The sequence below is a fragment of the Jaculus jaculus genome, chromosome 10, assembly GCF_020740685.1.
Source record: "Jaculus jaculus isolate mJacJac1 chromosome 10, mJacJac1.mat.Y.cur, whole genome shotgun sequence".
Taxonomy (NCBI): Eukaryota; Metazoa; Chordata; class Mammalia; order Rodentia; family Dipodidae; genus Jaculus; species Jaculus jaculus.
Genome location: NC_059111.1, coordinates 461,423 through 481,917, shown reverse-complemented (window position 1 = coordinate 481,917; position 20,495 = coordinate 461,423). Strand labels below are relative to the sequence as shown.

The following is a 20,495-nucleotide window of genomic DNA, read 5'->3' as shown; positions in this document are numbered from 1 at the left end:
AGGAGGGTCCATTGGGAGGGGGTAGATCATGGATGAACCTAAACAATGGTACCAAACTGCCTGTATTTGCTGAAAAGAAAACCAATAAGTTAAATTAAAAAAAAAAAAAAAGGAATGTCTTTAAGCCAGGCATGGTGGTGCACACCTTTAATCCCAGCACTTGGGAGGCAGAGGTAAGAAGATGGCTGTGAGTTCAAGGCCACCCTGAGACTACATAGTGAATTCCAAGTCAGCCTGGGCTAGAGCAAGACCCTACCTCGTAAAACAAAATAAAACAAAAAGAATCTCTTTGTATATAAATCTCATTTTTTTCCCTGTTTTTGGGGTGTCCGGTTTCAAGGTGGGTCTTGCTGTAGCCCAGGATGACCTGGAATTCATTGTGCAGTCTCAGTGCAGGACTAAAGGTGTGTGCCACTATGCCTGGCCATGATTCCCCCATGGTTTTTAGTGTGTGTGTGTGGGGGGGAGGGGGAGAGAACTGGGCCACCAGGACCTCAGCCACTACAGTCAAACTCTAGATGCTTGCGCCACCTAGTGGGAATGTGCAGCCTTGTGCTCACCTCACCTTTGTGCGTCTGGCTTATGTGGGATCTTACATGGGTCCTTAGGCTTTGTAGGCAAGCTCCTTACCTGCTAAGCCATCTCTCCAGTCCTATATTTACTTTTTAAAATTAACTTTATTAAGGGATGGAGAGATTGGTCAGTGGTTAAGGTACTTGCCTACTAAACCTGATAGCTGGATTCAATTTTCCAATACCCATGCAAAGCCAGATACACAAAGTGACACATGTGTCTGGAGTTTGTTTGCAGTGTCATAAGGCCTTTGGCACACCCATTCATTATCTCCTTGCAAATGAATAAATTTTATTTATTTATTTACTTGTGGTGGGAGAGAGAGAGGGGCAAATAGAGAGAATGGATATGTCAAGACCTCTAGCCACTGCAAATGAACTCTAGACTCATGTGCCACCTTGTGCATCTGGCTTATGTGGGTCTTGGGGTATTGAACCTGGGTCCTTTAGCTTTGAAGCCTTCTCTCCAGGCCCAAATTTAACTTTATTGGAGTATAATTTACATAGTGTTAAATATATGCTTCAGTTGGGTGTGGTGGCACACACCTTTAATCTCAGCACTGAGGAGGGTGAGGTAGAAGGATCACTGTGAGTTCCAGGCCACTCTTAAGACTACATAGTGAATTCCAGGTCAGCCTGGGCTACAGTAAAACCCTACCTCAAAAAACAAAAAACAAAAATGTGTCCTTATGAAAGTCAGTACTATGTACAATGAATATATACCAATAAAAATGATTTACTGAACCAGACGCTGGGCATGGTGGTGCACACCTTTAATCTCAGCACTCGGGATGCAGAGGTAGCAGGATCATTATGAGTTTGAGGCCACCCTGAGACTAATTCCAGGTCAGCCTGAGCTAGAGTGAGACCCTGCCTCGGAAAACAAAACAAAACAAAAAAAGATTTACTGGGTCAGGCGTAATTCCAGCACTCTGGAGGTAGAGGTAGGATTGCTGTGAGTCTAAGGTCAGCCCGAAACTAGAGTGCGTTTCAAGTTAGCCTGAGCTAGAGTAAGACCCTACCTCTAAACAAAACAAAAAGATTTACTGATTTGGGAATATGACTCAGTTAATAAAATACTTGCTATGCAAATGTAAGTATATGAGTTCAGATCATCAGAACTCATGTAACATTCCATTACTCAGAAGGTGGAGAAAAGAGGATCCCAGGGGCTCATTAGTTAGCTAGTAAAGCTGAATCTATGACTTCTAGGTTCAGTGAGAGACCCCTATCTCAGTAAATCAGTGGAGAGTGATAGAAGGAGATACCTGATATCTACCTATGGCCTCCACATTCACATGCACACATGTACACATACACATGTGTAAACACAACTATGAATACTACAGACACATATGCAAAAACAAAAAGATTTTTACTATATGGTTGAAATATCTTTTTTTTGCAGCAAGTCATATTTGCTTTTAAAGAACATTTCAGAATGTTCCTTGATTATAACACATGGAAGTATTTCCTCCTTTAGGTTTCACAGACAGGCATACAGTAATGATTTCTCAATATAAATCAGAGCATTTAAAAAGAATAAAATAGCCAGGCATGGTGGCGCATGCCTTTAATCCCAGCACTCGGGAGGCAGAGGTAGGAGGATCGCCATGAGTTCAAGGCCACCCTGAGACTACATAGTTAATTCCAGGTCAGCCTGGACCAGAGTGAGACCCTACCTCGAAAAAGCAAAAAAAAAATAAAAAAAAAATAAAATATTGTTTATAAAAACCATAGCATCTTCTTATCTCTACTCTTAGAAATTTCTCATTGTGAAACCAACAAAATCTAAATTAGACCTAAAGCAGTGCCTCTGGACATTCCCTTCTACTCTGTGGCTGTTAAAATCTTTCCACCCCTTGTACTGCAAAATTCACTGAGCTGTGGCAGGTGTGTTTTAAGTCTACTTTAGTGTTGTGCTGTCAGCGGGTTCTGAATTTCTGTTTTGGTGTGTTTGAGTATCCTCAGTGTCTGTCTCCATGACCGTAATGCTGGTTGACAGGTTCACTATTGAAACAGTATTCTTGCTCATCTCTCCAATTCCTCTGTGGTTTTGCCTGGGGCCCTACTGATGTTCAAGAGGTGGTTTATTGCCTCTGTTATAGCTGCTTTCTGAAAAAGAAAAACAGACTCTCCAAAGGAGACTGAGGTCGGTATAGGTTCAATGGGATAAGCATTATTTTTTTTTTAATTTTTAAAATATATTTTATTTATTTGAAAGAGAGAAAGAGGGAGGGAGGGAGTGAGGGGGGGAGAGAGAGAGAGAGAGCGAGAGAAAGAAAGAAAGAATGGACACACCAGGGCCTCCAGCCACTGCAGATGAACTCCAGATGCATGTGCCCCCTTCTGCATATGGCTTACATGGGTGAGAGGGAGAGATGGAGAGAAAAAGAGAAAAGAGAAAGAATGGACACACCAGGGCCTCCAGCCACTGCAGATGAACTGCAGATGCATGCTCCCCCTTCTGCATATGGCTTACATAGGTCCTGGAGAATCGAACTGTGATCCTTTGGCTTTGCAGGCAAGCACCTTAACTGTTAAGCCATCTCCCCATCCTGGGATAAGCATTATTAATTGAGATTTTAAAATTTTATTTATTTATTTATTTTGGTTTTATGAGATAGGGTCTCACTTTAGCTCAGGCTAACCTGGAATTCTGTATGTAGTTCAGGGTGACCTCGAACTCATGGTGATCCTCCTACCTCTGCCTCCCAAGTACTGGGATTAAAGGTGTGCACCACCATTCCCAGTTTAAAAATTTATTTTTATTTTTATTGTTTTAGAGAGAGTGAGAGCAAGAGTGAGAGAGAGAGAAAGAGAATTGGCGCACCCAGGCCTCAGCTACTGCCATCAAACTCCAGATGCTTTTGCCACCTAGTGAGTGTGTGTGACCTTGCGCTTACTTCATCTTTGTGTGTTTGGCTTACATGGGATCTGGAGAGTTGAACATGGGTCCTTAGCCTTCGCAGGCAAGTGCTTTAGCTGCTAAGCCATCTATCCAGCTCTTAAGTGAGATTTCAATGGATGTAGCCTCTCTTTTGGCTAAAGACTAGTAGGAGCTTCTTGTTGGAGCCCATGGTTTTGGTCTCCATAGGATTCTGATGCTGTTCCCTGTTCCAGCTAAAGGTTTCTTTCCACTGAGTGGATTTCTTAGCCAGAGAGTTATTGGTTACCCACCTAGGCTGGGTGCCACTATTGCACAAGTATGTCTGTCTTGTCAGGCTAGTTGCTTTTGTATAGCAGTATCCCCTGTTAGCACACAAGATTGTTGGCCAGTTTTCCCCAGCTGCTCATGTAGCACGTTCCAACATTATATTGGGCAGACTATCTAGGAACTGGCTTCCTTCCAGATTCTAGCTGGGTCTCTCGATGTTCTGTGTTGGCAACATGTGGTGTCCTTAGCAATAGGGTTTTACCTTTTACCTTAGGCAGGTGGTCAAGTGTTTTGACAGAAGCATGTCTTGTTTTGGGGACCTCATAGGTCTCTTGAATCAACAGCCCAAGGTCGATTGTAACCAATTTCTGGTACTGGAAGTTTTAAGCCAGAGCCAAATGTTTTAGGGTTAGGCTTCACCCCACCCTCTCCAGGGCTTTTCTTACCAGACAGTCCCTACACACTCCTGTTTAGAGTTGTATCCTTTAGTCTGCAATCCAGGGGAACAAGGAGTTGGGAAACCAGGACACAGGGAGTCAGGAGCAAAAGGCCTATTCCCTTGTGGGGTGTGGTGGCATATACCTTTAATCCCAGCACTTAGAGGAGGCAGAGGTAAGAGGATTGCTTTTAGTTTGAGGCCACCTTGAGACTACATTGTGAATTCCAGATCAGTCTGGGCTCAAGTGAGGCCCTACCTCAAAAAACTAAACAAACAAACAAACAAATAAAAAGCTTGCTCCCTCTGCATGCACACAGGGTTCTGGCAGCCCCACACCAGCAGCAGGAGTATTGAGTTCTTTTTTTTTTTTTTTTTTTCAAGGTAGGGTCTCACTGTAGCCCAGGTTGATCTGTAATTTATTGTAGTTTCAGGATGGCCTCAAACTCATTGTGATCCTCTTACCTGGGCCTCCAAAGTGCTGGAATTAAAGGTGTGGGCCAAAATACAGGCCCCAAATATCTTAAGTGATAGTTATCTAGTGGAAGCATATATCTCATCATGCATATAAAACTGAGTACTAGGATAACAAACCAGAAGTGCTGGCGTAGTTTAGATGAAAATATTTGGACCTATCCTTACTTTTCCAGAATAAACAATCTCAGAATTTCTTTTTTTAAATTTTAAATTTTATTTATTTCTTTGAGAGAGAGAAAGGGGGGGAGAAGAGAGGGAGGGAGGGAGGGAAAGAGAGGGAGGGAGGGAGGGAGAGAGGAGGGAGGGAGAGGGAGAGGGAGAGGGAGGGAGAGGGAGAGGGAGGGAGGGAGGGAGGGATAATATGGGTGTACCAGGGCCTCTAGCCACTGCAAACAGACTCCAGATGCAGGCACCACCTTGTGCATCTGGCTTATGTGGGTCCTGGGGAATCAAGCCTGGCTCCTTTGGCTCTGTAGGTAAGTGCCTTAACTAAGTCATCTTTCCAGCCCTAATATCAGTGTTTCTAAGTGATCCATATTTTTTTCATGAGTCATGGCATTTATTTTTCTTGTTATACTTTTCATTATTGAGGAATAAGTATATAAACTAGACTGTTCTGCCAAAGAAGGTAAGATTATTTAGGTCCTTAACAAAATTTTCAGAACCAAGTGCAATGATAAAGTCAGTGCTTGTTGCTATACCTGTGAATATTTTAAGTAGGAACTAAGTGTTTCCTAACAGTTAGCTAAATGCTTTTTCATCACTTACAGTAGGAATTAGTATTTGTGTATTTGCTCATGTGGTAAAGATGTGCTTTTTCTATTTTTTTTTTTCTAGGTAGGGTCTTACTCTGGCCCAGGCTGACCTGGAATTCACAGGGTAGCCTTGAACTCATGGCGATCCTCCTACCTCTGCCTCTTGAGTACTGGGATTAAAGGTGTGCAACACCATGCTCAGCTACTGTTTTGAGATGGGGTTTCATGTATACCAGACTGTCCTTGAACTTACTGTATAGGTAAGGATGACCCTGAACTAACCCTAACCCAAACCTACATCTCCCTAGTGCTGCGATTTCAAGCATGTATCATCATGCCAGCTTATGCAGTGCTGGGGATGGAAATCAAGGCTTTGTGCTTGTGAGGCAGGCCTCCTACCCACTGAGCTATAACTCCAGTACTATTATTAAAAAATTATTGGGATATAAGAGCCAAAGGATGGGTAGAACTCATTATAGCATGTTCCTCCAGACACAAAATAGCCTGGATATCCATAACACAGTGCCTGACACTACCTACACAAGACCATCATAATAGGAGGAAAAGATGATGACATCAAAATAAAAGAGAGACTGTTTGAGAGTGGGGGAAGAGTGTGATGGAGAGTGGAGTTTCAAGGGGGAAAATGGGGAGAGGGAGGGAAGTATAATTATGGAAGTTGTCAACAAAAAATAAATTAAAAATAATTTATTGGGGCTGGAGAGATGGCTTAGTGGTTAAGGTACTTGCCTGAGAAGACTAAAGACCCATATTCAACTCTCAGGTCCCACATAAGCCAAGTTAATGCAGATGCGCAAGGTTGTACATGCACACAAGGTGGCACACTCATCTGGAATTTGATTATAATGGCTGGAGGCCTTGGTGTGCCAATTCTATTTCTTTCTCTCTCTCTCTCTTTCTTGCTCTGGCTCTCTCTTGCATTTACAAAAAAAGACCAATCTGTTGAGCTCGCTTCAAAAAAAATTAGTTTTTTTTTTTTTTTTTTTTGTTTTTGTTTTACGGTTTTCAAGGCTTGAAAGAACAGGATGTAAGAGAGAATAACAAAAAATCTGTGTCACATACTGGTGTGTTTATTATTTACTTGGTCCTTTATAGAAAAAGTATATTGATTCTTGATTTAGAGCAGAAAATAATTGGCATTTAAGAGATGAGTTTCACCCTTACAGGAATCTAAAATAAAAGGGTAATGACAGTGATGGATAACATAGTACCTGCAAAGTCCATATTTTTTTAAAAAGAAAAAGTTAGATAACATTGTATCTTATTCCTTCTTATTCTAGAAGCTAGTATCATAGTCTTTTCTTTTGAATTATGTGCAGTTCTTTAAATGAAGGAAATAGCATATAGGGACCATTTGAAAAATAGGAGCATATAGATTGTCTATTTTTTAAAAAAATTATTATTTGCAAGGAGGAAGAGAGAGAAGTAGAGAGAGAAAGGGTACACCAGGGCTTCTTGCCACTGCAAACTCCAGATGCATGTGCCACTTTGTGCATCTGGCTTTATGTGGGTACTGAGGAATGGAACCCAAGCTGTAAGCTTTGCAAGCAAGTACTTTTAACCACTGAACCATCTCTTCAGCCTGTCCATTTATTTTTTCAATCATAGTATTACTTAAAGTAGTATATTCTAGTTTTTGTTTTGTACTATGTACAGATTACACAGTGGAGATATATATGTGTACATATATATAAAGTTTCAAAGCTTAAGACTATTTAAATTTTGAATTATGTATTTTCAAGTTAAATTTATATTGATATCTATCTTTTGTAGGATGATTGTCTTCTGAAAGTGTGGTATCCTATGACTGGTTGGAAGTCTTCAATTATTCCTCAAGATCCTCATGAAGTAAAAAGGATACAGGCATCTACTCAGTTCTCCTTTGTTTACTTAGCACATCCCCGAGCAGTGACAGGGTTTTCCTGGCGTAAAACTAGCAAGTATATGCCCAGGTTAGAAAATGTATCATAGAACTTTAGTTTGCCTTCGTATATGTTTATAAAATTAATGCAACTTAGAATGTTTCTACTGTACTGATAGGTAGTGATTAACAGAATAGTCTGGAATGAAGCTGTCTGAATTTAAGTCTTGCAGTTGTTACTAGCATAGTAAGTTTAGAACTAAATTTCTTAAGCTCGTGTGTTTTGTTTTTTTTCTGTCTCTAGGACGAGGGTAGTGATAGTGTGTCAAAGTGTATGACATCCTTACTTAATATAGGTCGCAGCACATGATATTTGCCCACACAACATTGTTGCCCAGTAGTGTGAGTAGTAGCTGCAATATTAAAAGATTCTAGAAAGGGTAGTGTTCGCAAATAAATGGGGAGCACCCATTGAGGGCAAATAAAACATGGTGCAAAGCTAGGTTCTGTGGCCAATGCCTTTAATTTCAGTTCCCAGCAGAGGTAGGAGGATCTCCATAAGTTCAAGGGCACCCTGAGACTATAAAGTGAATTCCAGGTCTGCCTGGGCTAGAGTGAGACCCTACCTTGGAAATCAAAACAAAATAAAACAAAACAACAACAAAAACCCATAGCACATAACTAATAATGTACAGAATAATAAAGAATATAATGCAGGGCTGGGGAGATGGCTCATTGGTTAAAGGCACTTGCTTGCTTGCACAGCCTGATGGCCTGAGTTCAATTTCCCAAGTACCACAATAAAGCCAGATGCACAAAGTGGCTCATTTGCAGTGGCACTGGGCCTTGGTGCACACATTCTCATTCTGTCTCTGTTTGCAAACAAGTAAGTAAAAATACTCAAGAATATAGAGTGAATAAAGTGGCTAGGTTGAACTTTTTAAATCTTAAGGCTGTCAACAGATCCATTTCAAAGGATTTCTAAAAAGATTTTTTATTGGCCATCCACCAAACTTTTCAGTTTATTTTCCATAATATTTGTGGTACCCTGTTTTTACCAAGTGCTAGAACTACAGGTGCATATTACTACACCTGGCTTCTAAGCAGTTTTAAAGAATTATAGTAATTCCTCAGGGCCCATGGAAGATTGATCCTAGGACTCCTCACAGATATTAAAATCTGTAGTTTCTCAAGTCTTTATATTTACATCTGACCCATATACATCTTCCCATGTATTATAATCTCTAGGCTACTTAAAATATCTACCACAACATAGATGGTATGTAAATAGTTATACTTTATTGATTAGAGAATAATGTCAAGATAAAAATCTGAAAATACTTAGTATAGATGCATTGTTTCCTTATTTTCAATATGCAGTTGATTGAATCCACAGATGTAGAGCTCCTATATTTGGAGGTCAACTATGTTTCCCCTCATTGTTACATCTCTTAAAGGTATATTTGTAAGGTTAAATAAAATAGAGTATAAAATACCACATACAAGTGATTAATTTTATTGGATATATGGATTTCAGAAAGCTTTGGATACTTGAATTCTTGATTAGAAAGGGTTATTTACCTGCTAAGTAAATTTGAGAGCAGCTTACACCTGATAGGAAACAAGACACATTATGTAGATAACATTGGAAATTCATACTTTTTTTTGGAATTCAAGTAGATTTATTCTGGTCCATTTTAAAAGGAGGACTAGAGCCTAAACTCCAAATGCAAGAGGCTGAAACGTTCAGCCTTGCTAAGGGGATGCCTTGTTTTGAACGTCTTTTTTTTTTTTTTTTAAACAGGGAATCCTTTGTACAAGTTTATTGTGGTTATAAAGTAATTAGTTATTGCTTCTCAGCCTTTGACTGAGATCAAGTATAAAATAATTAGTAAACCAGCTTACATGTATCTTTAAAAAAGGTTTTTCTGCCTCAGTTGTTTACATCTATTGAAGATAATTGAAAAATACTTAAAAATTATCACATTATCTATAAGCATTTTTTAAAGTGCTTTTTTTAAAATAGAAAAGTGGTTTTTTGTGGCGGGGGGGGTTGGATATGGTGTAGTTGGTTGTATGCTTGCCTGTCATGCATAAAGCTCTAGGTTCAAATCTCATTAAAACACACATATACATACACACACACAATTTTTTTGTTCTTTTATAACAAGTGGTTAAACTACTTTAGCTGCTTGATGTTTTGACATTTTCACTTATTTTAACTTAATGGAAATGGACTTGTAGTTTCTAATGGTATTCTTATAGTTTTTATTATAAAAATGCTTATTAGTTTACCTATTTGTAACTGTTTGGTTTATAAAAATGATGGGCTGGGGAGATGGCTTAGCGGTTAAGCGCTTGCCTGTGAAGCCTAAGGACCCCGGTTCGAGGCTCGGTTCTCCAGGTCCCACGTTAGCCAGATGCACAAGGGGGCGCACGCGTCTGGAGTTCGTTTGCAGTGGCTGGAAGCCCTGGCGCGCCCATTCCCTCTCTCTCCCTCTATCTGTCTTTCTCTCTGTGTCTGTCGCTCTCAAATAAATAAAAAACATTAAAAAAAAATTAAAAAAAAAATGACGACACAAAATGTTAGAACTACCCCGTAAACCCGTTTTTAAGCAGTATGTATATAATCAGGCTTAATTCTTACGATCTTTGTAAGACTGTTTCCAAGGTATTCCAATATCAGTGATGTTATGTATGTTTTGAAGCCCCTTGATTACTTTTTTCATTTCATGTTTTATACCTATGTCGTCGTTAAAGATGAAGAGCCAAATATTTATAGCCTTAGTTTAATTTGTGACATCACTGTTTATAACAGTTATTTCTCTGTGTATTAGGGGCTCTGTTTGTAATGTGTTACTAACTTCATGCCATGATGGTGTGTGCCGGCTCTGGGCAGAAACCTTATTACCTGAAGACTGTCTTTTGGGTGAGCAAATTTGTGAGACTACTACCTCCAGCATCGCCAGCAATGTCTTTGAAACTGGAAGGCACAAGGACAGGACCCAGCACGCTCTTGAGGTAGTATGTTATATAAGGTAGTAAATGAGTTCTGAGGTGTTCAGTGTCTCTCAAACTGGAAGGCGCAAGGACAGGACCCAGCGCACTCTTGAGGTAGTATGTTATATGAGGTAGTAAATGAGTTCTGAAGGTGTTCTTCTGCTGCAGATTCAAAAACTAAGATGCAGATGGTACACAGGTGCATAACAATGATGGAATTAGTAGCAATAAATTCTCACTTGTTTTATCCTTGTAAGATTAATTATTTATGCCACTATAAAGCTAAATATAAACAGTAATGAGTTTAGGCATATAATCTAGATAAGCAATAAAAGTTTAATTTTTCATTTCCATTCAGGTGTCAAAATCTATAGGAGTAACCAGCTTTAAGTAGTAAAAATGTATAAAGTTCCTTGGAATTAGTTATAATCAAATGTCTTTTGTTTTTGTTCCATTTTGTTCCTTATGAATAAAAGCACTGCTTTTTGTTTTGCTTTGTTTTGTTTTTGGTTTTTCAAGGTAGGGTCTCACTCTAGCCCAGGCTGACCTGGAATTCACTATGGAGTCTCAGGGTGGCCTTGAACTCACGGTGATCCTCCTACCTCTGCCTTCCTAGTGCTGGGATTAAAGTCTTGTACCACCATGCCCGGAACAAAATACTGCTTATTAAGGTGTTAGACAAGTCTTGTACCACCATGCCTGGAAAAAAATACTGCTTATTAAGGTGTTAGACAAAGAAACTGAGCATGGTAGTATTCACCTTTAATTCTAGCACCTGAAAAACAGGAGAATTAAAAATTTTATCTATCCTGAAGTACATAGTGATATCCTGTTACAAAACAAACAAGAAACAAGTTAAACCACCACTACCACCAACAAAAAGATATTAGAAATTGGGCTGGGTGTGGTGATGCATGCCTTTATTCCAGCAGCACTTGGGAGGCTGAGGTCACTGTGAGTTTGAGGCCAACCTGAGACAACATAGTGAATTCTAAGTCTGCCTGGGCTAGAACTACACCCCACCTTGAAGAAAAAAAAAAAAAAAAGAAAAGAAATCAGGTGTAGTGTTGCATACCTATAATCCCAGCACTTGTGAGGTAGAAACAGAAGTATCAGGAATTCAAGGTCATTTTGGCTGCTTAGTGAGTTTACTGCCAACATAGGATATATGAGACTGTCTCAGGAAAACAAAGGAGGGGGTCCTAGAGAGATGGCTCAGTGTTTAAGCCATTTGCATGCAAAGCCTAATGACCCTGGTTCAGTTCTCCAGTACCCATATAAAGACAGATGCACAAAGTGGCATATACATCTAAAGTTTATTTGCAAAGGTTAGGGGCCCCACCATGCCCATTCTCTCTCTTTCTCTCTTTGCAAATAAATAAAAAAATTTTAACAAAAAGTAAAACACCAAGGAGAGAGGGCTGGAGAGATGGCTCATCAGTTAAAACACTTGCAAAGCTTGACAGCCCTGATTCTATTCCCCAGTTCCCATGTAAAGCCTGATGCACAAAGTGGTGCTGCATTTGGAGTTTGTTTGCAGTGGCAGAAGGCCTTGGCATGCCTATACTCACTGTCTTTCTGCCTACCTCTTTCTCTGTCTGTCTTGCAAATAAATAAATAAATAAATAAATAAATAAATAAATAAATAAATTTTTTAAAAAGGTGTGAACAGGGCTGGAGAGACAGCTTAGTGATTAAGGTGAAGCCTAAGGACCTAGGTTCAATTCCCCAGAACCCATGTAAGCCAGCTGCACAGTGTCTGGATTTCATTTGCAGTGGATAGAGGCCGTAAGATACTAATTTTTCTCTTGCTCTACTAATTAAATAAAAATAAAATATTAAATAAAAGGTCTGAACAAATGAACTCATATCATTTCTTTGTAGTTTCCATGGCTAAATAGTTGAAATACTTTATCCACTTTAAAATTTATTTATTTGCTTATTTATTTATGAAAGAGAAAGAGGCAGATAGAGGGGGATGGGCACACCAGGGCTTCTAGCCACTGCAAATGCACTCCAGATGTGTGTGCCACCTTGTGCAGTTTGCTTTACAAGGGTACTGGGGAATCAAACCTGATTCCTTTGGCTTTGCCAGCCAACAAACACCTTAACTGCTAAGCTATCTCTCCAGCTCCGTTTAGCCACTCTAAAAGTATAGTATAAACCATTTGCAGCAATGTACACCTATAATCTCTGTACTTGGGAGGTGGAGGTATGAAGATAAGGAGTTCAAGGCCAGACTCAGCTACATACAATTTGGAGTCCAACCTGGGCTACATGTGACCTTGACTTAAAAAGCAAAAAGGCTGGGTGTGGTGGCGCATGCCTTTAATCCCAGCACTCAGGAGGCAGAGGTAGGAGGATCATCATGAGTTTGAGGCCACCCTGAGACTACATAGTTAATTCCAGGTCAGCCTGGGCTAGATGGAGACCCTACTTGGAAAAATAAAGAAATAAGGGTTAGGGAGATGGTTCAGTAGATAAAGTGCTTGCCATGCAAGCATGAGTACCTGCGTTTGGTTGCTCAGAACTCACAAAAGGCAGGCACCCAATTTTTGGACCTCATAATCTTAACTAGGGGCCCTTATTCATATGTTGTAGATACTCTGAGTAAGTACTTGCATGCTGCCACTTTTTGCTTTGAAATATAAAATTTACAAGAACTGTGGAGAACAGGTCCAAAATTGTTCTACTGTCATTATGAAGGTTTACTTTAAAAATGACTTAAGTTCTATGGGAGGAAAATCTTAAATCCTTAATAGTCAAGTGATCGTTGGGAGTCTAGGGGTGTAGCTTAGTGATAGAGAGCAGACCTAGCATATGCAAGGCCTAGGGTTTGAGCACTAACCCTTAAAAAAAACCTCCAGGAAACAAATGCTCAGAGAACTGTTTGGTTGACATGTATTAGGTCTTCCAGAATTAGGTTCGGCAATTATTTTTTGTATTTTAGACAATACACCATTTGAAGAATTTGAGGAAAGGACAAAGGAGGTCTTCTGTACTTGTAACTCACACTGAATTGATGTCTGACCAGATGGCAACCCATGAGGTTCGAAGACATATTTCCCACCATGCCAATGCTCTGTGTCATTTTCACATTGCAGCAAGCATAAACCCTGTCACAGGTAAAAGACAGTGATATTTTATTTCTTACAAATATACTGAATTAAGGCATACAAGTTGAAAATAGTGCTCCTTTTATAATCTGGTTTTTATTTCATTATTATTTGATGCTATCTTTTAAAATAATGGAATATAATACAAGGTACCCTTTCTTAAACTGGGACTGTGTGATTCTCAGGCTATAATTTTCATGAGTATTTTGAACATTACTTGGAAGAAGGGTTCCAAGTAAGTTAGAGCTTTAGTTGAACCTGAGGGTGGTAGCCTAGTTAGTTAGTCCCTTAATAATTTAACCATTCTTCGTTTAGTTATTTATAACCTTATCTAAGTATATTTTACAAAGTTTTTCTTGTATCTTAGCATAACTTATTTTTTATTCTTGTAGACTTGCTTAGCCTGCATTAAAATAGGAAGACAGTTTTTAAAAATTTATTTATTTATTTGAGAGAGAGACAGACAGACAGATGAAATGGGTACACCAGGGCCTCCAGCCACTGCAAATGAGCTTCAGATGCAGGTGCCACCTTGTGCAGCTGACCTATGTGGAGTCCTGGGGAATTGAACCTGGGTCTTTTGGCTTTGTAAGCAATCACATTTACTGTTAAGCCATCTCCTCAGCCCTTTCTGGTATTTTGAGATAAGGTCTCTCTATAGCCCCGGCTAGCCTTGAGTCTTTCATTATCCGGCCTCAGGAAGATATGAAGATGTATGCCACCATGTCCAGCACGGTCAGCATGATCTTGTATCACAGTTATATTCTAAGAATATATGTATATGTGTGTGTTCTTTTTGGTTTTTCAAGGTAGGGTCTCACTCTAGCTTAGGCTAACTTGGAATTCACTATGTAGTCTCAGGATGGCCTTGAACTCATGGCATTTCTCCTACTTCTGCATGCACCACCACACCTGGCTAAGAATATTTTTTTTTTTTAAAGAATATCTTTATAATGATAACTTGTTTTCAACCTGCTGTTAGTTTTAGATTTTTACAAATTTTAACCTTTGCAAAAGAAACTTTCTTGAGTTATTGACTATTATGAAGACCTGACTTCAAAATTCAATTAGTGCCAGATGTGGTGATGCATGCTTTTAATACCAGCACTTGGGAGGGCGAGGTAGGTGGGTCACTGTGAGTTCGAGGCTAGCCTGGAATATACAGAGTGAGTTCTAGGTCAGCTTGGGCTAGAGTGAGATTCTGCCTTGGGAAAAACAACAAGAAAATGCAATTGGTAATAGTCTACAGTAAATTCCATCTGTGCTGTAAAGCTTGGTTTTTAACTGTATACACGGGTTACAGTGGTATACTGTGAGATCACAGGGTTGTTCTCTTCTGTGTGGATAAAAATGGAGTCTGAGAACTGGATTTTATTATTACTATTATTATTTTTTTTTTTTTTTTTTGAGGTAAGGTCTTGCTCTCACCCAAGCTGGGCTGGAATTTACTATATGTTTTATAGCTATTATCCTTACATTCCAGTTTCATATATGTAATTTAATTTATTTGCAAGCAGAGATACACACACACGGTGGGGGGGGGATATGAATGGGTACATCAGGGGTTCTAGCCACTGCAAAACAACTCCAGATATATGAGCCACCTTGTGCTTCAGGCTTACATGGGTACTGGGAAGTTGAACTCAGGTTATTATGCTTTATAGGTTAGCACCTTAAGTGCTGAGCCATCATTAGCCCCTCCAGTGTTTTACTAAGCTTCACTTTTGGCCATTTTTATCCATATCAATGTAATTTGTGTACATCATTATTGTTTTTTGAGTCTCACTTTAGCCCATGCTGACCTGAAACTTACGTTGTATTCCCAGACTGGCCTTGAGCTCATAGTGATCCTCTTACCTTTGCCTCCCAAGTGCTAGGATTAAAGGTGTGCACCCTCATGCCTGGCTCATTATTATTATTATTATTATTATTATTATTATTATTATTATTATTATTTTGAGGTAGGGTCTCACTCTAGCCCAGTCTGCCTGTCAGGATGGCTGCACACTCACAGTGATCCTCCCACCTCATCCTCTCACCTCATCCTCCCACCTCATCCTCCCAAGTGCTGGGATTAAAGGTGTGCACCACCATGCCTGGCTCATTATTATTATTTTTAAAAATATTTTTATTTTTTATTTTTTTGATGGAAAGAAGAAGGGAGAGAGGGTGGGAGGGATAAAAGAGAGTATGGGCACACCAGGGTCTCTTACCATTGTAAACAAACGCCAGATGCATGTACCACATTCTACATGTTTTTCTGTGGGTATTGGGGAATTGAATCAGGGCTGTCAGGCTTTGCAAGCAAGTGCCTTTAGCCATTGAGCCATTTTCCCATCCCTTATGTACATTATTTTAAAAATGTTTGGCATCATATATTTATAGGTATGGTATTATTGACTTTTAAGTTGATCAAATTGATGGTCAAATACAAATAATTTTGTATTGTTAGGATTTTTCCTCTTTGATTGATATATATATTTTGAGGTAGGCTCTCACTCTGGCTTAGGCTGACCTGGAACTAACTCTAGTCTCAGGCTGGCCTTGAACTCACAGCAGTTCAACTGCCTGAGTGCTGAGATTAAAGGTGTGTGCCACCACTCCCAGCTCTTTACCATATTTAGGGAAAAATTTTGAACCTGTGGGTATAGCAAAAAAATTGTATAATGAGGGGCTGAAGAGATGACTCAGCAGTTCAAGACACCTGTTTGGGGCTGGAAAGATGGTTTAGTGGTTAAGGCACTTGCTGCAAAGCTTAAGGACCCAGGTTTGATTCCCTAGTACCCTCGTAAGCCAAATGTACAAGGTGGCACATGCATCTAGAGTTCGTTTGAAGTGACAAGGGGCCCAGGCATGCTCATTCTCTTTCTCTCTATATCTGCCCCTTTCTCTCTTTTCCTCTCAAATAAATAAATAAAAAAATATTTTTCAAAAGGGAAAAAAAAGACACTTGTTTGCAAATGGCCCGGGTTCCATTCCCTGGAACCCCTGTAAAGCCAGATACACAAAGTGGCACATATGTTGAGTTTGTTTGTAGGGGTGAGAGGCTCTGATGTGCCCATTTTCTCTCCCTCAAATAAATAAATGAATAAATAAATATTTTAAAAAGAATTGTTAAATGAGTATCTTATTTACACAGGTTCATCATGTTAATATCTTATCACATATTCATTTGTGCTTCCCTCCCCCCAAACCTGAATATTGATGACTTTGTTCTATATGTATGTATGTGTGTATATATATATATATGTGTGTGTGTATATATATATATATAAATTTGTTTTGTTGTTGTTGTTTTTCAAGGTAAGGTCTCACTCTAGCCCATGCTGACCTGGAAATCACTATGTAGTCTCAGGGTGGCCTCGAACTCATGCTGATCCTCCTACCTCTGCTTCCTGAGTGCTTGGATTAAAGGTGTGTGCCACCATGCCTGGCTCTTCCTGAACTTTTGGGCTGCCATTGAAAGTATATTTGTTGGGGCTATTTCCCTTTACTTCCTCTATTCTATAATATTATTGTATTTCCTAATAAAAGGAGATTAATCTCCATAACCATACTATTATTCTTTTTTGTTTGTTTATTTTTCAAGGTAGGGTCTCACTGTAGCACAGGCTGACCTGGAATTCACGATGTAGTCTCAGGGTGGCCTTGAACTCACAGTGATCCTCCTACTTCTGCCTCCCAAGTGCTGGGATTAAAGGTGTGTGCCACCACACCTGGCATAACCATACTACTATTTTTATATGCAAGAAACATGGATTAAATAACATAATACAATATAATTAATATTAAGATGTGGATTAAAAATGGATTTGTCAGGGCTGGAGAGATGGCTTAGCAGTTAAGGTGTTTGCCTGCAAAGCTTAATGACCCTGGTTCAGTTCTCCAGTATCCATGTAAAGCAAAGCCAGAAGCACAAAGTGGCATATGCATCTGGAGTTCATTTTCAGTGGCTGGAGGCCCTGGTTTGCCCATTCTGTCTGTCTTTTCTCTCTTTTTCTTGCAAATAAATAAATAAAATATTAAAAATGCATTTGTTATTTTTCTTTAAATTCTCTTAATCTTCAATAGTATCCCTGTCCTTAGCTGTCAACAAAAGTCTCTGGGAGCCTGGTGTGGTGGTACAGAACTTTTATTTTTTATTTTTATTTATTTATTTTTAAATTATTTATTTATTTATTTGAGAGTGACAGACACAGAGAGAAAGACAGATAGAGGGAGAGAGAGAATGGGCGCGCCAGGGTTTCCAGCCTCTGCAAATGAACTCCAGATGCGTGCACCCCCTTGTGCATCTTGCTAACGTGGGACCTGGGGAACCGAGCCTCGAACCAGGGTCCTTAGGCTTCGTAGGCAAGCGCTTAACCGCTAAGCCATCTCTCCAGCCCGATGGTACACAACTTTAATCCCAGCACTTTGGAAGCAGAGGTAGGATCCCTGTAAGTCGAGGTCAGCATGGGAGTACAGAGTGAGTTCCAGGTTAGACTGGGCTAGAGTGAGACCCTACCTCAAAGACAAACAAACAAACAAACCAATCAACCAACCAAAACAAAGTCTTTGGGACTCAAAAAATAGTCTTTCATTTCTCTGTTGTACTGTTTTTCAAGTTTAAAAATTTGCCTATTATAAGACTTGGGTTAAACATTGTTATCTAAAATACTACAAAAGTTCATCTATGACCATGTTTTATAGGATTGTTAATTATAGATTATCTAAAATATTGCATAGATGCATCTATGTTTATGTTTTATAGGATTGTTAACTTTCCAGGTCATATTTTATGTGACACATTTTATTTTATTTTATTTTTTGGTTTTTCGAGGTGGGGTCTCACTCTAGCCCAGGCTGACCTGTAATTCAATGTGTAGTCTCAGGGTAGCTACGAACTTGCAGTGATGCTCCTACCTCTGCCTCCTGACTGCTGGGATTAAAGGCATGCACCATCATGCCCAGCAACATGTTTTATTTTTATCATATCCTATCATCTGGGATTTAAGAAAAAGAGCAATTTAGAATGTTAAAGTGATATTTATAGTGCCACTAGAACATTTTATCTTTAAACTTTTTGCAAAGGAAAGCATTTTATTTCTCTTGAATGAATTATTTCTAACATGATCACAGTTAAAGACTTTTTTTTTGGTTATTCAAGGTAAGTTCTTGCTGTAGCCCACACTGACCTGGAATTTATTTTGTAGTCCTAAGGTGGCCTTGAACTCATGGTGATCCTCCTACCTCTACTTCCTGAGTATTGAGATTAAAGGCATGTGCCACTGTGGCTGATTTAAAGACTTTAATTTAATTTGTGTTTTATCTGAACTATTCTGAAGCATAAATTTTACTGAAATTAATTAAATGGAGATTTTTTTTTTTTTTGGCTACACTTAGAAGCTGCATTCTTTTTATTTATTTATTTATTTGAGAACGAGAAAGAAAAAGATAGAGAGTGTGAGAAAGGGCGAGCCAGTGCCTTCAGCCATTGTAAATGAAGTCCAGATGCATGCTCCACCTTGTGCATCTGGCTTACGTGGGTCCTGGGGAATTGAATCTGGGTCCTTTGGCAGGCAAGCACTTAACCACTAAGCCATCTCTCCAGCCCATCTTTTCTTTTTTCTTTTTTTGAGGTAGGCTCTCACTCTAGCCCAGGTTGACCTGGAACTCAGTCTTTATCCCAGGCTGGACTTGAACTCGCAGCTGTCTTCCTACCCTTGCCTCTCAAATGTTGAGATTAAAGGCATGTGCTACCATGGCCCAGCTGTATTCTTTTATTTTATTTTCTTTATTTGCATTATTTTTCCAACTGTAAGGAAAGTTTCAAATATTCAGAAAAGTTGGATGAGTAACACAGTGAATAGTTTGATATCTTCCACTTAGCTCCAATCCTTAACATTTTATGCAGTTGCTTCTTCTGTTTATGTGTACTTATGTGCATTCGTGTGATCTTATGTACACATCTGTGAGGCTGCATATCTAGTATCCATTAAGCAGAAGGAAATCCTTACAGAATCACAATATAGTTATGATCTATGGAATTGGTTACAAATTTGATCTTCTTTTTTTTTTTTTTTCTTCTTTCCTTTGTTTTATAGGTCTATCTCTAGCCCAGGCTGATCTGAAATTCACAATATAGTCTCAGGCTGGCCTTGAACTCACGGTGATTCTCCTACCTCTGCCTCCTAAATGCTGGGATTAAAGGCATGTGCTACCATGCCCAGCACTTACAGATTTCCATAGCATCTGCTATCCAGTTCATATTTAAAGTTATTTAGCTAAAAATACCAAAACATCATACTAAAATATAATCTTTTTTGTTTCCACAGATATTCCAAATGTCCTGGTTGGCACTGCATTTAACATTGATGATGGAAATGGGGGTTTTGTAGTTCATTGGTTAAACAACAAGGAATTTCATTTTACATCGTCTATTGAAATATTTATGCACCAATTACGAAAACTTTCTGAAAAACAATTAGATCATATAAGTGATGATGCAGATAGAGAAGATGAAGACGGCTCACAAGAGGAAAGAGAGAGGGGTTTTCATAGGAAATTAGACCATGGTGTGTATCCTGTATTTAATTTTTTCTCTAAATATAACAACTTTCTGTGGTACCATTTCTTTAAAAATATATTTATTTATTATTTTATATTTATATAAATATAATTAAATATAAAGTATATTTATGTTTATATTTTATAATTTATTTATGATATATTTATTATCACCAACCATTGCAAATGAACTAACCCTAACCCTAACCCCCTAGTGCATCTGGCTTACATGGGTCCTGGATAGTCGAATCAGGGTCCGTTGGCTTTGTAGGCAAATACCTTAACTGCTAAACTGTCTCTCTCGCTCTCCCTCTCTCTCTTTTAAATTTATTTATAAGCAGAGAGAGAGAGTGAGAGAGACAGACAGAGAGAATGGGCACACCAGGGCCTCTAGCCACTGCAAATGAACTCCAGATGCATGCACCACTTTGTGCATCTGGATTTATGTGGGTACTGAGAAATTAAACCCCAATTGTTAGGCTTTGCAGGCAAGCATCTTGATCACTGAGCACTATCTCTAACCCTTGTTTCTTTTTAAACATCTATTTTTAAAA

The 20,495-nt window shown here is 39.1% G+C and overlaps 1 protein-coding gene across 6 annotated transcripts in view; it reads left to right on the top strand.

Annotated features, from left to right (window-relative positions):
* Positions 1–20,495, top strand: part of Dmxl2 (Dmx like 2) — a 174,092-nt gene that overhangs the window by 56,913 nt on the left and 96,684 nt on the right. For all 6 annotated transcript variants that reach the window (XM_045160206.1, XM_045160205.1, XM_045160202.1 and 3 more), the window contains 4 exons: positions 7,192–7,370; positions 10,117–10,300; positions 13,230–13,404; positions 19,710–19,949. In XM_045160206.1, coding sequence (XP_045016141.1) covers positions 7,192–7,370; positions 10,117–10,300; positions 13,230–13,404; positions 19,710–19,949 — 778 coding nt within the window. The remainder of the gene's footprint in view (positions 1–7,191; positions 7,371–10,116; positions 10,301–13,229; positions 13,405–19,709; positions 19,950–20,495) is intronic.